This window comes from Alternaria atra (assembly GCF_907166805.1).
Source record: "Alternaria atra isolate CS162 genome assembly, contig: 21, whole genome shotgun sequence".
NCBI lineage: Eukaryota > Fungi > Ascomycota > Dothideomycetes > Pleosporales > Pleosporaceae > Alternaria > Alternaria atra.
Window position 1 is genome coordinate 2,534,851 of NW_025091319.1, and position 17,173 is coordinate 2,552,023.

The 17,173-nt window shown below is 50.9% G+C and overlaps 4 protein-coding genes across 5 annotated transcripts; 1 reads left to right on the plus strand and 3 right to left on the minus strand.

Annotated features, from left to right (window-relative positions):
- Positions 1 to 1,006: 1,006 nt before the first annotated feature.
- ALTATR162_LOCUS1260 (uncharacterized protein) lies at positions 1,007 to 1,849 on the minus strand (the record flags this gene model as incomplete). 2 transcript variants are annotated; one of them, XM_043308856.1, is made up of 2 exons in its annotated part: positions 1,007 to 1,761; positions 1,813 to 1,849. In XM_043308856.1, 2 exons carry the CDS (start codon positions 1,847 to 1,849, stop codon positions 1,007 to 1,009), a joined length of 792 nt encoding a protein of 263 aa, XP_043164791.1. The 2 variants fall into 2 exon arrangements, with proteins under 2 accessions (XP_043164791.1, XP_043164790.1); XM_043308855.1 differs by having other exon boundaries at positions 1,007 to 1,764.
- A 3,088-nt stretch (positions 1,850 to 4,937) lies between these two features.
- ALTATR162_LOCUS1261 (uncharacterized protein) lies at positions 4,938 to 6,389 on the plus strand (the record flags this gene model as incomplete). Its single annotated transcript, XM_043308857.1, has 1 exon — positions 4,938 to 6,389. One exon carries the CDS (start codon positions 4,938 to 4,940, stop codon positions 6,387 to 6,389), a length of 1,452 nt encoding a protein of 483 aa, XP_043164792.1.
- A 2,665-nt stretch (positions 6,390 to 9,054) lies between these two features.
- Positions 9,055 to 10,892, minus strand: ALTATR162_LOCUS1262 (uncharacterized protein; the record flags this gene model as incomplete). Its single annotated transcript, XM_043308858.1, has 2 exons — positions 9,055 to 9,896; positions 9,947 to 10,892. The coding sequence occupies 2 exons, from the start codon at positions 10,890 to 10,892 to the stop codon at positions 9,055 to 9,057; spliced, it is 1,788 nt and encodes a 595-aa protein (XP_043164793.1).
- Positions 10,893 to 14,275: 3,383 nt separating this feature from the next.
- ALTATR162_LOCUS1263 (uncharacterized protein) lies at positions 14,276 to 16,804 on the minus strand (the record flags this gene model as incomplete). The annotated part of the gene is made up of 1 exon (XM_043308859.1): positions 14,276 to 16,804. One exon carries the CDS (start codon positions 16,802 to 16,804, stop codon positions 14,276 to 14,278), a length of 2,529 nt encoding a protein of 842 aa, XP_043164794.1.
- Positions 16,805 to 17,173: the final 369 nt, after the last annotated feature.

Below are 17,173 nucleotides of genomic sequence, written 5' to 3' on the forward strand. Positions count from 1 at the left end.
GGTTTTGGGTGGCTGTTTTGAGCATATGAGTTTAAGCAAATTGGGCATCTGCGGGTATATGTAATATCATGGGTCTTGATATATCATCGCGTTCAACTGACACTAGACCTGTCGCGTACGTCCTTCTCTTCTACTCTACCTACTTTCTTATCTCCTATACACCAGCTTACTAGGGGTGATAAGAATTCCTGTTAAATTTAACATAGAGTAAAACCTATTTTAAAGGTGCCGCAGTACTTCCAAGGTATAAGCCAAGAAGGTAAAAGACTATATATACTTCTATGTAGAGTATAAGATATAACCTATAGAGAATACGCTTCTTTTTAGGCACCTGTCTACCTAGGTTGTTGTAAGGCGACGTGCGGCGCGAATCCTTTCCACCCCTTGTGGGCAGTCCACCACCGCCCCAAATACGTATTGGCTTTGGTCTAGCCATGCCCAAGCCGGACCGACAAGGTAAATACTAATATGCCCTGCCAGCTCGCGTTCGTAACTCTATCCATAGCACTTGAAATCGCGGATAGGGACCTCCCTGGGAAGACTTCGTGGCCTGCGCGCTGTGCCGTGTGTTTTTACAACGCAATGATGTACCTTGCAAGCTGTAGTCTTGTGTTTGCATTTCACGAGAGACACTGACTTTGTGCAGACGATTCTGATGTTTTGATTCATGGTTCTACCGCAAGTCCTCTCTCTAGTAGAGTGAGAGGAAAGGATGCAAGAAGATTACTCATCTGCTAACGTAATTCTTCGTTGTCAAAGTTATATTCGTTAGTTCGAATGTAGTAGAGGTGGGATTGATGGAGATGTGTAATGAGTAAGAAGAGCAAGAGTAGTTGTCCGACGCATAAAGGGGCATGGCTTGCATGACAAGCTTGCTGGTTAAATCATGGAATGTACTTTTCGTATTGCATTGGGTTGACTATGAAGAGTTCTAAGCGCTTTTAATACTTTCAAGCATAAGTTCGTTGCCTATCATAAGGTTAGCAATGAAGGAGGTAGAACGACATTAGCGACCAACGTACGCGTAGCATTCCTTTCCGTCATCATAAGGACGCGAAGATCCAGTATCGACCTCCTTGTTCAATGCTTCCTGCCGTGGAATACTTCGTTTCCTCTCACCATAGACCGAAGCGGAAACCCAAAGTAGCCACATTATACCAGCAATAACTCCGTACGCAATGATCTGGCCCCGGCTAGGGGCAACCCCGGTGAATGCGGGTGCATCTGATGCAAGAAGCAGGCCGAGACCACCGTTGATCATGCCCAGCGTGATCAGGATACGTCCTAGCCAGAGGTGACCGTACGACCAAACAGTTCGGCGACTATATTTCTTGAACTTGAGGTGATGTACGAAGCCAAGGATAGGTTGGAAGAAAAGAAGAACGAAGACGGTAATACCAATGATGGGATGGTAGTTGTCGAGCATGTTGACTGGGATGTTGTTGATCATCCAAACGCCGATGCCGAACGCTGCGATGTATACGACATATGCGAAGAGTTGGAATAAGCCGTGGACGAGCCAAAGACCGCGGAATGATCCTAATCGTATGAGGATCGATCCAACCGGGAAGAACAAGACGAAGGCCAGTGCTGCCAGAACACCATGCGCTACAATGATCTTGCGTCGTGATTCTGATGAGAAGCCGCCGCGGCCACCGCCAAAGGATGAGCCGAAATCATTGTCGTCGCTGTCACTACCTCCTCCAAATCCCCCGGGGCCGTATTGACCACCAGGTCCGTATTGTGCAGAAGCCGCAGTCGCTGCTGACATTCAGTTAATTTGGTCCTCAAATTCACAACTTAACTCCATACCTAAGCTAAGCAGCATAGCTCGTTTGTTAAAAGTCATGATGAAGGTGTAGGCTGTACAAAGAGCAACATTGACCCGATGTGGTAGTCTTACAGCTTAATAGAAGGAAACATTGGCTATTTAATCTATTCTTACCTGCGACCCGTGGACCGCTGATCTTACAACATCACCCACTATACAAGCCGAAAAGCCCCAAATCCATGAAGCATGTCTGAAAGTGACACGAATGACGCTGTTTAGAGCGGAGTATGGTCGAGCTTACGCGTTTCCGCAGCTTTTTCGAGTGTTTCGAGTGGTGGATATGGTCGAGCTAGTCTAACTTGGGGTCGGGGTATGCATTGGAGAGCCGGAAGTAAGATGTCGGCGAAACACAATGTGGAAGCTCCGACTCTCATGATGTGACGAGTGCCTCAGGCAAGAGACTTCGTTGACGTCGGTACAAGATTAGTAAGGCTGTCTTATGGAGGCCTGGATGGTTCAGCCGTGCTGAGCACGTGATTGCGCGACAATGTGCCTGCAGCCTTGCGCAGGGCGCACGCGTATGACTCGAGCGATGTGGCTAGCATTAGCATGATCCTTCGTTCGTGGATGTAGGCAGCGACTAGGCGACAAATCCACGAAGCTCTTCTTCCAGGTCGCTGCGAGCATGGTCGTTGGTTGGTGTTACCAGACTAATGATTAGTGAGGCAGATGACGTGGGTCATGAAGCCTGTGCAGATGTCTCTCATCAAAAACTGCCTTCCAGGTTAACACCCTTAGTATAACGTCCAGGTTCACGTTCACCGTCTAGTTGACATGGCGGTCGGCAACGTGATGTGGCATCCCCACGCAGCGCATCCCGTCGCCCTCGACCCCATGGCGGTCAGAGCGCGGTCGAGGTTTTCCATCCGCCCTCCGCGATCCTGGATCGTCGCATGGCCAGGCACATGGCCGTCGCCTAGAAGGAACAAATCCGGCATGCGCTTGTTCGCAGTCATCCGTCCCCGATGTTCGCTATGGATATTGCATAGCCCCAGCATTCAAGAGTCCCGTGGTCGTAAAGAAAGGGCAGGATAGCGCCTCGCCAGGGTTGTGCACATCACATGCGCGCCCGTTGTCCGTATGTATGTCGTCAGAAGTTGTGAGTCGAAGAAGCAAAAGAAGGTGAAACAAGGAAATTGCGATGAGTGTTGGGCAAAGAGAGGTGAGGACTCTGTGGGTTCATGAGTTGTGCATGCCCAGCACGAGGATGACTCCTGCAGGTCCCGAAGTTCGGCTTTGACCGCGTTGTCATCTGACCAATCATGCGTGAGCACGGAGGCAATAGTGGGTCTAGATTCGCTGTCATCTAGGCTATGATCTAGCATCTTCCTTCTCCCCGTCACACCATCGTGCGGCTCTGAGTCACTATGCAGCCTACTGACATCCTTGACTTAGCTTGTACCTGCATACGTGATGCGATGTCGTCCCATGTATATAAGGCCGGGTAAGTATCTTGCTCCTATGATTGACTCTCCTGAGACTATCAGCCGCCTTTGCGGCTTTTCGCCCCATCTCTCTCCATCTCCCCTCACACCTATTATTACCTCTTCACGCATCAACGAAAAACTGGAATAGACGACATGGGCAAGCGTCACAATAGAAAACGAACAAGAAGCCGTCCTCGGAACCGCAACAACAATAACGATAATTCACTGCCGCAAATCATTAATCATACTCGAAGTGAATCTGTCAGCACTACCTCTTCAACTCTCTCTGCAACTAGCTCCTGCTTCCATCCTCAAAGCTACCCGATTGCGAACGCCACTGCGAATCACTGGCAACAAACTTATACCGCATGGCAAACCCGGCTTCGACTTCAAGAGGAGCAGGAGCAAGAGTTGGAGACTCAACGACTTCGTATCTTTGGTGGACTACCGGAGGATGAAAGAACGTTAATGGAGCCGATGCTCAAGGTGGTTACGGATCTCTTCGATGGTTTCTACGATTATGAAGATCCGTGATGATTGAAGTGTTGGCTCTTTGCATCTCCGCTTTTGTGCATTGCATCCATTTCAACGGACAACGCCTGTATTTACGACGACAAACGACACGAACGAACGACACGAATTAACGACCAAATCTACGATGACTCTGGCAGCCAGCCGGAGGCGTGGGATAACAACTGGGCACGGACTCGTAGCAGATCAGACAGTACCTGCGTCGGTCCAACTGGGTCGGCCCGCAGGCGCTGTTTGTTTGGTTCAACATTTGCTCAGCCCTAGGACTCCGGCTTCACGCATAGGCGGCGGAAGCAAAGACACAGGTGGAAGAGACAGCTAGATGCACACCTGATGCCTGTACTCGCTTGAGTTCCAGACTCGCGGGTACATGTGACGGGTTTGAGCGTCGCAGTCTCTGGAAACGGCGGGAAGGAAAGACAGGCGCGCCTGCGTATTGGTGGAGGAGTCATCTTGTTTGGGAGGATTGGTGTACATTTGCAGTTTTCTGCAGGGCAAATGAATGTCCGAGTAGTTTATCCATTATTTCTTTAATAAACTTCAATTCATCTTAAATCATAACCCATCTTCATTCGTGACTCTAACTCTCGCTTTCATCCTGACTGAGACGTACTTGCCTTTGCGCTATCTCTTCACCGTCTGGGCCTTGACGTACCTCTAGCTCACTCTTAGCGCGCACATGCGAGATCTGTTGAGCGTTGGCTACTTCAGCTCCTCCCTTTCGCCTGTATCAATCACCGCAACACTACTTATGGGCAACGAACTTATAGGAAACTACTTGACACTCCGTAGCTTCGGGTCGAGTGGTTCCCATAGTACTTTGCAGTCAAGCAAATCCTATACACGTTACGCTGACAAATGGCCACCAACCAGCTCATGATGGAGGACCCTCATCTCAAATGTTCGATGCAGCTGCAGCTGTCTCAAGGCTCCTGGGAGGCAGTTTATATCGTCGCTTATGTCACGAGACTTAGTTGTGCCCCACCATGAGCGTGCCTGTGATCTTTGTTCGCGCCGTGCTCATGCATCGCTCTGGTTCTTAACAGAAGTGTGCAATATGTTTTAACGAAAAGTTAGCAGGATGCAATCGCGATCCTCCACTACCTGACATCAGCGGTCCCTCCAATCTGGGTTCGGGACGCGCAAACATGTCGCCTAAGCAGAAGCGGCGCCGACGGGACTTCGAATACAACCCTCTCCGAAATGATTTCAGATTGCTAGAGCTCGTTCCTGGACCCAGTCTGTACGCCGATATTCATTGCAAGCTGCAGGACTACCAGTTAGACTCGGCACCGCCATACGAAGCTCTATCGTATACGTGGGGCGATGGCAAGAGTGAATGTCGGATACTATTGGATGAGAAGCTCTTTTACATTCGAACAAACCTTCGGGACGCATTGCGTCGTCTGCGACAATGTCAAGGCACAAGAATTATCTGGATTGATGCGATATGCATCAACCAAGACAGCGCAGACGAGAAAAATGTTCAAGTACCTTTAATGGGAAAGATATATACTAAAGCAGAACGTGTGGTTGTTTGGCTTGGCGAAGAGGATTTCGATAATGGGACGGCTATTAACTTCATTCCATACTTGACCATGATTGCTAAAGTTGACGCCGAGTTCTTGTGGCGATGGCAACTTGAACAACACGAGTTTCTTCGGCAGATTTCGTCTCTTATCCACTTGTTCGCCCGTCCACGGTGGAGCAGGACGTGGACGATCCAAGAGGTGGCACTGGCTCCAAATGTTGTCTTTGTGTGTGGTTCTCGCGACATTACTTGGTCCACATTCCGTTCCTTCATCATAGCATGGATGGATATTGGACGTATACCGCCTTACAAGAACTTGAGCGGACTCCAAAAGACTGTGATTCGTTATCTTGGCATGCTTGTGTCTGGCTATTCAGAGGCGTTAGCGAGACTGCGTACAGCAGATCGAAACATGTCCTCGCGCCCTAAGTCATCCGCACTGTCAGAATTACTATGGTCATTCAAATACCGATCAGCAACTGATCCTAAGGATAAGATTTACGGCCTTTTAGGTCTTCTTAGTGACCACGGAGTCAAGGTCGACTATAGTAAATCATCTGAGGATACATACATATCATTCTTTTCCTCGTGTCTGTTGGAAGACGAAGGACTATCTTGGTTCCGCTGGATGACCGGAGAGTGCCAAGAGCCCAAGGGGCTATGTCTTCCGTCTTGGGTTCCCGATTTTGGTTGGAGAGCGATAATACCCATCTCATCCTTTCTGCCTGACCGATCCAAAGGAGAGTTGCAGCGAACATTCTTGGCAGCTGGGCCAAACCGGTCAATATCGCCCTCTGCTATTCAGTTTGAAGATGATGGCCGTACGTTGGTTCTTCGAGGCCGTTCATTTGACGTGGTCAGCCAATGCGGACGTACCTTTCCGTTATCCGATGATATTGCTCTTGCTGACCAACCAATCAAACCGATACTCTCCCACTGGTGGAGTATGGTAATGGATACGAAACACGGAATGTATCACTCACATTTTGCCAAAGGGAATGCCTTTTGGAGAACGATTCTGACCGACCGAGAGATCGAAGGACTCCATTTCGATGAAAATGCTGGCTAGAACCCGGCCCTGCAACTCCCGTTAGAAACCAAATACATACCTAAGCAAGAGTTGCTGCAAGCTATCAAGAATCGAGGATTATGCGTAAACGGTCGGAGATTCTGTATAACTAGCAAGGGTCATTTCTGCTTATTACCACCAACTGCTTCCGAAAGAGACTCGATCTGCGTATTGCTAGGCGGAGAGGTGCCCTACGTACTGAGGCGTATCGATTCTCAAAGCCAAGATCTCTATACAATGGTGGGGGAATGGTAAGCTGCTGCACCACTGTTTACCGATTCGGTTACTAATGGGGCCGCTAGTTATGTGCATGGAATAATGGATGGTGAAGCGATAATCGACATTTTGGAAGGCAAAGATGAGGGTGAAATTTTCAGGCTGCGGTAAGGTCGGATTTGGTTGTGAGAAACAATAATGTTGTGTGTTTAGCTTGGATTTGTGGTACACATGTATGTAGAAAATCTATCATCTCATTCAGGACGCAGGCGTCTTTCACCATAATGAGGGAAGATTACATATTATACACTTTGTAGATACTGCTACTTTGTTGGCTACAGGTAATGCCTATAAAGTGCGGACGCTACTTGGGCAAGCATACTTTTGAGTAGCTGTGCGCTGAGAATAACCTAAGTGCAAGAACCATAAACTGATTTCGGTCACTACCATACAGGCCATCACAATCCTATCATCCTCATTATCATGAATAAAGACCCCAGGAAATGCGTCAACCAGCACCTAAAGCAGGGTTCCCGTCATCACATGCGTACCAACCCGAGCGATCGGTCGCCCTACTATCGTACGACACTCGCCGACGGGTCACCCCACACGCGCAACCCGGCACATTCTCGCTCCCATGTCTCGCCACCAACCTTCCCTTCGCCATTGCCCACAGGAACATGTCAGACGATGTAGACGTATACTTGGTGAGTTTGACCAATCATCTTGTAGATATGCTATTGTGTCTCGCGATCCCAGAAGCCGGGCCTGTGTTTTTCGCGTGTTGGTGCATGTTGGCACAAGGCGCATGTCTCGATTCTGGGGTCATCGTCGGTAGGCACCGCATCGTGACTGCTGGTCTGAGGAATCTCGCTGTGTGAATATAAGCAGGTTGGTTTTTCTTGAATTGGTTATTCATCCTCCATCATCATCCAGTCACATCAGTCTTCAGCTGAGCAGTTGCATCTATTACAATCGCATCGCATCGCATATACAGCAAAGGCATATTGCATACAAATAATCACAAGCCGACCTACCTACCACAACAACAACAACAACAATCATCACCAAAGTCTAACAACCAATCCAACCCCACCCACACCATCAACCAAAATGCCAGCAGTAGCAAAGTCTTACCTCCCTTCCTTCGCCACCTTCTTGGGTACGCCATTCCCTTGTCTTCTCCAACTCCTCTCAACTAACAATTGTTTGTAGCATTTGGCATAACCTACACCACAGTTGTGGCAGCAAAAGAAGGCGCAGCCGTTGACGGGGCACGAACACGCTGGCAAGAACAACATGCACGTGCGAGGAGTGCTTTGAGTGGGGGCATGAGTTTGGCGGATATGGAGAGGAAGTAGAGGGGTGGAGTAGGAGGAGTTTTCAATTCTTGTTTGCATACTAGGGACCTGAGGCGTTTTGGAGTTGGATAGTTTAAATTCTTAGTAGAATAAAGGATAGCAGTTCGTCTGTATTCTTGTCGAAGATCAAACATAATTAGCTCTGTTACAGTAACCTCATTCCACAACACCATTTCCATGTCTCTCACCCCGTTTCCCATGACCTCCAAGCATCTCAAACACAACCCCCACTATATCTCCCTTCGCTACCAACCTTTCACCTTCTTACGTCCCCACCTACCTCCACATCCCTACCCTTCACTCATATTTTACATATTATACCACCAGGATATAGGTCTATAACACTATATATGCTATGGTTTCGGGAGTCATTCATAGTACCCGACGCATGAATAGCGCTTTAAAAAGGGTCGCGTTGTTGGAATGCGTGAATGAGAGGCATAGATGCATAGCGGAATGTGTAATGTGACGTGTATCAAAGGGAAAAATATATTGAGGTCGCCGATAGTCGGTATGCAGCTAGACAGAGAGGGAATGTTGCAGATACGGGGGACCGGGTGGGTAATATGGGTAAAGAGCGTAGGGCAGAGGACGTGGGGGGTACGCACTTCGCGGAAAGTAGGTAGAGAGAGATGTCAGCGGATGAGCGGAAGACGAGACACACTTCAGTATTTTTTTGTAGGTTTGTGGTTGATTAGTTCACATGGAGCAGGCATCACAACCAAGAACACGGAACAGTAAGTAAACTTCAACACTGTTTTCAATTCCACTTCAACTCTACATAACCTTGGTTCAGGTTCTCCTCTCTTCATCCCCGTCGACCTCGGGGTCAAATATATCTACAAGAAAATCCATTGCCGTTAAACGCCATCCAGAACGGAAGTGAAGTACGGTTGATACCGTCGCGCAGCACCGAGATAACAAAGGAAAAAAAAAGAAGGTAGCCTACTCGCTGTTTGTGGCTGGATATGATCAAACAAAGGGAATCGTTACAATCATGTAGGACCAGTCTATGAAAAAAAGTTGGTGCAGTATAGCCGCGCAAAGAAGATCAAGGAGAGAATGGCATGTTAAACCTTCAGATTTAGCTATGAGTCGAACATCGATGTGATATCAGCGATTCTTTGCATGACGGGGCTCATGGCGGCAATCTTCCTCTCTAGACGCTCGGCTAGGCGTGCTTCGTTTGACTCATCTGAGATGACTAGCGAGTAGTGTGCGAAGGCCTTCTCCGGGTTGGTGAAGAGCACCTCCTGGTCCTCAAGCGGTGCGGATGAAGCGGCTGAAGGAGAAGATGAGTAGTAAAGGTCGTACTCGGCATCCTCCTCTTCGGCCTCATCGGCAACAGCGGGCTCGGACTGGACGGGACGCTCTATGACGGGGTAGTCAGCCTTTACCTCCTCAACAGGCGAGTCGTCCTCGGCGTTCAGGATAGCACTGTATCCCTTGCCAGACATAGCCTCGATGTCAAGGGGGTTGCTAGGGCCCTCAGGTAGCTCAGTGACGGCGAAAGCGACGGGTTGCTGGAAGTTGAAGCCGTTGTTGGCACCCCAGTTGTTGCCGTTGTTGTTGTTGTTCAAGTTGAGCATGGCGAAGTCGATTTGGGGCTCGGGAACCATGGTCATACCGACGTGGGTGTTCTCGGCCTGGGACATGCCGTTAAACTGTTGTTGCTGGAACTGAGCCGGGGCAGGAGCAGTGGTAACGGGAGTTGCGGTTGACGGCATCGAGGTCATGGGCGCCTTGCTCTGGAGCGACTCATCGCGAGAGAGCTCCTCGAGGAAGGGCGTAAAGGCTTGGTGGCGGAGCAGACGCTCAATGAAAGCGCGGGAGCGGGCGTTCTCCTCCATGAGGAGGCGGTTCTGAGCGCGGAGTTCGTTGGCCTCGTTGACCTTCATGGCAACTTCGCCTTCAAGCTGGCCGATGTATTCTAGTGATGTTAGTCGGTATCGCATATGTAGTAGTGTCGTGGTTGCTTACCCTTCCTTCTTGAGCGGAACGCGCGCGCTGAGACCTTGTTGCGGAGCTGGCGGCGCTCCTTGGAGCTAAGCTTCTTGCCCTCCTCTGAAGCGAGCAGCCTCTCGTCCTCATCCATATCCTCTTCGTCCTTCTTTGCGCGGATGATATGGGGAAGGAGACCCTGGTTGTCGTTCTGCATGGAAGCAGACGCGTTCTGGCTGTCGGCACGGATCTGTGCGACAACACGGGTAATCATCTCTTCGGTGTGAGCGTCGCTGAGCGGGCTCGATGTCTTGCGGCTAGCGGAGCTAGTAGAGGGCATGCGGTTCTGTTGCTGCTGTTGCTGTTGTTGCTGCATGGCGTGCTGTTGCTTCTGGTGGGCCAGCTGTTGCGCTCGCTGCTGCTGGGCCTGCGCCTGCGCCTTGGCCATGGCAGCCTGCTGTTGATGCATACCAGGCCACACCCTGACGTTGGTGACCTCCTCTTGTGTGATGGCGCTTGGGTCCACGTAGTCGTCTGAAGCCTCGTTGAAGACGAAGCTGTTCTGGCGGTAGTCGACGCCCATGTTCATTCCAACGTCCATGGGCAGGCCGGTGTTCCAGGCGCCGTCCATGATCGAGTCGCCGCCCATCATGGCCATCTCATCCAAGCCGGTGGAAGAGAACATGGGAAAGCCGGTGTTGTATCCAGCATTCAGGCCAGCAAGGGATCCGGAGGGCAGGCCGGTCTGTTGCTTGAAGCGCTCGTACTCGTGGCTGGGCTTTGCGGGGGTCTGGAGTTCGTCGTCAATGTTTGTGCTGGTGGGACTGGCCATGGTCGACGTCGCACTGGATTCCCTCTTCAGCGTCGTGGGCTGCGTGGGCGAGGGCATCTGGCCAAAGTCGAAGAACTCATTGGGGTCGACGCATTGATTTGGGTGTTGGTTGAAGGGGGCCATGGTCATGGCAGACTGTACTGCGGTAGCCATGTCGGTGTTGATTGTTTGACCTGCTGGGGAGTCGCTGATCGCGTTTGAGCGTTCCGTGGGCAGGCGAGTGGATGTCTTGGGGGTGTTGTGTTGCGGGCACTGCGTGGGTGACTAGAGCGGTTAGGCTGCTGGAAAGTCGTCGTCAGCTCCTCTCTGGGCCGGTTCTGCCGGAAGTGTGGCTGTGCCGTTGGATCCGTGCCTCTGAATCGAGCACGTTTGGTCGCGGCGGGAATTGAGCGAGTGTTTTGGGTGGGAAAAGGCGTTGATTGAAGATGGCAGGTGTCGGGTTGGAGTGTGTAGTGAAAGTGGGAGCAGAGTGATGGCGAGGGACGGGCAATGGCCTTCTTTGCTGGGGCCCACCGTCCGTCGGGGATGCGCTCTTGCGTTTCACACTGAGGCGGAGTCCCCCTTCTCGAAATAGAAGGAAGCAGGCCAAACCCGGTTGGTCGCTCTCTGCCGCCGATCACCGCCCAGCAATCTTCGGCTGTTCCTCTCCTGAGCGCCGCCGGGACATGTCTTCGGCCTCACCATGCACAATAACGGACATCGCGATTGATGCTAATCTCTGCCATCTGTCTTTACCCCTCTCGATACCTGCCACGAGACCCAGCGACTGACGTAACCTGGCTATTTTTTAATTCATCGTACAATCACCCTACGTCCCTCAGCAGCCTCCAAGACCATGGCGAACAGCTGGGTATCCTCCGGACCTTTTCTTCCAGCTAGGCATTACGCACTTGATGCACCGTTGGCGCATACTCGCTGGGCCCGAAGGTTGGACAAGCGAATCACGGCCTGTCATGCTGCACCACCACTGAGGCTGTGCTGTCATACTTCACTTTCCTAGGCCATTTGGCGACCCCCGCTGTTATTCGTCCATTCACACCTTTTTCCTGTCCTGCGCGAATAGCCCCATGCCGTGTAGCCATTGAGCCACAACCCACCGGCTTGGTGGCTTGGGTGGCCTTTTCGGCTGCATACCAACCAACAAAGCAGGTGCAAACGAGCAAGAGTCTCGACTCACTCTCGATGCCAGCTCTAATTTTCAGCTTCTTACTACAGGCCTCGTATGAACTTGCCCGGCGCACTTGTGGCTCACCTTCTGCAGAACCATCCGCCAGTGTGGCCACTCTGTCGTGTACACCCACCACTAGCATTGTACGTCCTCTCGGACAACCTGCCGGAGCCATTTCCATCGACAAGTCTACATCTGTCGTGTATCAGCTTTGGAGGCACACCTGTCAAGCCTGTCAGCGCCAGATTCAATCAGGTCGCAAATTCTCATCTAAACACACCCGTCCCTCAGCGAAATCACTCTTGGGCCCGGCAATCTCCGTCCGAGTGCCATGGGGCGACTCAACATCACCAGCTTCCCCGAATCCACTGGCCATGATACCTTCAATTCGTGAAACACTCGTCTTGAGTCAATAACGTCACAGCTGTCACTTTCCAACGTCTGCGCGGGTCCTTCCGTCCAATGGAAACTCGCGGAAAATCGCTCATGCTCCCAGCGTAACCGGCCACCCATGGTAAGATGAGGATAGTCCCTGCCTATCAGTTCCGCATCGCCAGGTACAGAGTCAGTCTATGCGATACCAATTATCGGCAAACCTCACAGGAAGTTGAACTGCGCATCCTTCAGCAGCAGCAGCAGCAGCAGCAGAAATTTCGCGCTCGGGTAAGGCTGAGTACAAGACGCGTCATCAACACGCAGATTTAGAGAAATGATTTCCAGCCCTAGAGAACTGCAAGAGACAATTGCAAGCAGTGCCATTTGAGGCGTTGAGTGTAATACTACACGCGGGCTTACACCGGTCTTGATCGCAAGGCCATGCCTACAAGTCTTTGTCAGACATGGCATTGGCAGAGGTTATGCAAGGCAGAAAACAACTTGGCCGGCCTTATACCTCCACCATAGCCTCTGAACTTTGAAGGCATCCAGCTCGCAAAGATGAGAAATCAGCTCTACCGATATCCCCCAGTGTGCTATCTTTGGCGCCTCATCTGCGTCTTCCAGAAGGGCCGCGTCAACAAAGAGGACTTTTCTTGTAGCCAAAAATCTCCTAATCTCTTGATGCCGTAAATCCTAAGCCGCAGCCATCTAGTTCGCTGTGCTCTGTTTCCTTATTCCCAGCGAGCCGCATGCCGCCCGTCCGCTCCGTCCGCGCGCACGCAAGAAGCATTAGGCAAACCATCTCATATCCACAACAGCACCAACATTTCGCGTCAGCATTGTCCCTTGCTCGCACTTTGCGCACTTGAACACCGGCCTCGACCACGCATAGAGAACCAAAGGGAATTACAACCGCTTATCGGCCCGCCTCAAACCATAAAAGGGGTCTAGTCTAGACCCGGCTCTCAGATCTTCTTACTCAGACCCTGACCCATTGTCTGGCTGAACTCTTACCCATAGAGCTACAGACTGTTTCACGGTCTTCCACCCCGAGCACCAGTCAGCCTATGCAGAGCGCTTCAAGTAAAGTCTTCGAGACGAATCAGACAATTTTGATGCGACACGCGTCTCGTCATGCTAGGACCAGAACCAAAGGTCGGTGCACCGCCTGTCAAAGTAACAGCAAGCCTCATGTATCCCCCCGGATCTTCAGTCTTGGTGAGCTTAATGCACTATGAATGTTTCGGAGAAGCCAATGCCAAAAGTGGAATTCTGGGTAAGCATTACGATGGCATCAAGTAGTAGGTTTCGTGTAAGGTGCTACTCGTTCACCACTACCGCCCGCGGACGACTTTGTCATGCCTCACTTCAGAACCTAATCGTTATCTTGAATCGTGAGAAAACTAGTAGTCTTATCGAAAGTGTCTTGAATCGTCAGAAAAATCAATAGTCCCATTCGAAGTGTCAAGCTCAATGAGTTGCACTGCCTGCCTCGTCAAAGTATGGAAATAGTCGCCTATTGACTGACTCTTGTCGTGGTGAATGAGAACAGTCTGTCTTACGACACAATACTATAGTGAACAGCAATAATTCAAATTCTTTCATAATACATGGATTTATATACATAGCATTCGGGGCCTTTTACGACCTCCTCTCTCCAACATCAGACCTGTAGCTCAAGAAGCCATGGATGTCCTCTTCATCCATATTACCAGGTTCTCACTCAAGTCCTGAGGTCGCACCGTCGCGGCTACACTCCATGAGTGGCGGCTGTTGCTGTTGCTGTTGTTGTCCATAGTGTGCACTCCCCGATTGGATCTCGTACTACGAACCCTCGTGATGCTGCCCCATCATACTCCCCTCCAATTCTGCGACACTGCCCCTTTCCTCACCCCGCATGCGATCCCCATCATCTCCTCCCCAAATCCAACCCCTAACTACCCTCGTAAACATATCTTCCCCCTCCGATCTCCCATGATACCGCCCCTCGCTACACCCTCCCCCTCGCCACATCCCTCACAATAGCCCTCGCACGATCAAAATCCCCATCTCTCGCCAAAGCCCGAACAACCGCTATCATTGCGCCCCAACCAGGTAGGTTTTCCCGCTTGCTCATACGTGCAAGTACACTCATCATCTTGCCCACCTCGCCAAAACTCGCGTAGCCTTCAAGAAGCCGGTCGAAGAGCACGCGGTCGCTCGGCATACGGGGTGCGCTGAAGAGGCGGAGTACGACGTCGTCGACGCCAGCTATGTTGGGTGGGTCGGACTGGAAGTAATGCGTTATGATGGACGTGTAGACATGTACGCTCGGAACCAATCTCCTGCTAGTCATATGTTCCATGACAGCGCGCACAGCGTCGTCGTTAGAGTATTTTTTCAGCAGGCGATCGATGGTTGTGGAGTAGATGTAATCGTTCATTTTGATGCCGCTTGCTTCTAGGTCGTCGAGGATCTGTAGTATGCGTGAGGTTTGTTGAGCTTCGGTTAGGTTGTCGAAGACTTGATTGTCAAAGGCGGCACTGAGGAGCATTGTATGAGTTGCTGCGTCGCCTTCTAGCCCGTCCTTTTCCATTTGCGAGAGGATTCTGAAAGCGGTGCTCTTATCGCCTGCGTTTAGGTAGAGTCTCACGAGAGAGTTGTACGTGATGGCGTCGGGCTTGATTTGAAAGTTCTTCGACCATGTGAGTAGTTTCTGAATAAATTCCACCTTTTTCTCGTGGCGCATTTTTTCTGGACGGAGCTGTACAATGGCGGACAAGGCGCCATTGATGACCTCAATAGAGGGCTTTGTGCATGTATTGACTGCTTTGCTTGGGGACGATATCTTCGGACCTTTTTGCCCTTTCACAGGCTTCTGGGCGTTGCTGATGGCATTCTCCGCTGCGATCCAGCGTTTGGCCATGTCGTCCAGTGCGATAAAGGCCTGGTTGACCTGTTTCAAAGACACCAAGCCGTTGACACGGGTCGTCCAGGCGTAGTTGCTTGGTTCGAGACCAGTGTTCAGCATGCGCTGCCACATTGCATTAAAGCCATCGAGATCTCTTGCCTTTGCGCACCCTTCCAGAAGTGCAACCCAAGAATACATGTTGGGCTTGACGTTGTGAGCGATCATATGATTCCAGACCTCGACTGAGCGTTGTGGGTGGAGAACAGTCATGTACCCAGAAAGAAAGGCGTTGTATATAGAAGGGGGTATGGTAACAGTCTTGTTCTTGGTGGTATATGTTTGCTCGATTTCTTTCCAAATACCGTTCAGTGCGACTGCTGAAGTCTTGCTCTCCACCGCACGCGCTATTCTCTTCATAAGAAAAGCTTCCCAACTGGAGTACGTATCACCCGCGTTATCTGGTCCAAGAGTCTCACCCTCTTTTCCAATAGCCATTAGAGCCTTTCGCGGTACAGCATCAACCTCTTGGATGACTTGGACTTGTACATGTTCCGGTAGCTTTTTGAAATCCGGCCCTTCTGTATATAAGAAAATCGAGTCAACAAACGAGCCAGCGAGTAGTCGTTCAAGGAAGGTTAGAAAAGGCGCGGCTTGCTTGTGTGTCGTTGGATCTAGCGCGTCCGACACACTGTAGACATAGACAGCACAAAAGGCCAACGCAGGGTTTGCGATATAGTTGGGGATGTAGCCCTGTAAGCGCATATTAAACTGCCTGGTATCATGCATTTCCGGAATTGCCTCAATGAGTGGTAGATTCCATTCGGTACTAACCGACTCCATTGCACCGTTCTTCGGTCCCATGCATTGGAAGAAAAGCCGCCATACAGATAATAGCTCCTGGAGTAGTGCATGAAGGTCCCGTTTAGGTCCAGATGGTGAATTCACAGCCTGTATGATTTCAAGCGTCAACTGAGCTAGTGTCGGCCTCACCCAGTACTCAGGGCGAGCAATGCCAAGCTGCTGGTATTTGAAGAGCACCTTCGTTGGGGTAACGACCAAGTTTGGTCTGCCTACACAAAAGGCCCCCGTGACAGCTCTGAGGAGACGCCCGAATACCTGGTCCTTACTCAGCAACTGTGCATCACGATCTGTTGGCTCAACCAAGGCCTTGCAATCTTTTGCAGTGTAAATGCCCTCAAACGACTGCCAGGCTCCATTGATGTGGCCATTGTGGAGGGCGTCTAGCACAGGGTCAGCATACGCCCGCTCCATTCGTGACGACCTGGGCTGTTCTGCAGCATCGAATGTATGTTCTCCTTCGCCACCAGTATGGGTTGCGGCGTTGTCCGTCTCGTTATATATGAGTTTGGAGTATCGGCTGCGTGGCTGCCCGTCGCGTAGACTCGAGAATTGTGTATTTGGCCCATTTCGGTTCCTTTCCTGTGTAGAATCTTCTTTTTCTGTGGCTGGCGCCGATGCCTCTTCTCGTGATGCTTCGGCGTTGTCGTTTGGCTTTCGACCAGCCAGCGAAACGATCGTGGCTCTAGATTGCCATTGAGGGCTTCGGACGGGAGCGATGCGTCGGAACAGGCGTGTTCGACATTGTCGACATACGTATGCGCCTAGCATAATGCCGTAATGAGCTGAGAACGTTGGGGGGTACGAACGCTGGGGACGACGGTTAGCTTGTGAAGTCAGAACTTTTTGTCGTAAGCGTCTGTACACCTACAATAACAAATTAAGCCCTCATCTGCGCACGAGTGTCAACTCAAAGAACTCCGGTATGCTCAGTAGAGTGCTTTCCATGAATTGGCCTATGCGAGGGGTGCTGCTACAAATCGCGTACAGATGTCGCGATGCTATGCGGAATACCTCCGGCCAATAAGACGCCATGACGTCCGCACGCAGCACGTGACTGAGGCCTTCCACCAGAAACGTCTCTGGTCCGACTCAATCTAGTTGCGCATGATCTCTAAGACAGAAGACAATCTAAGCATA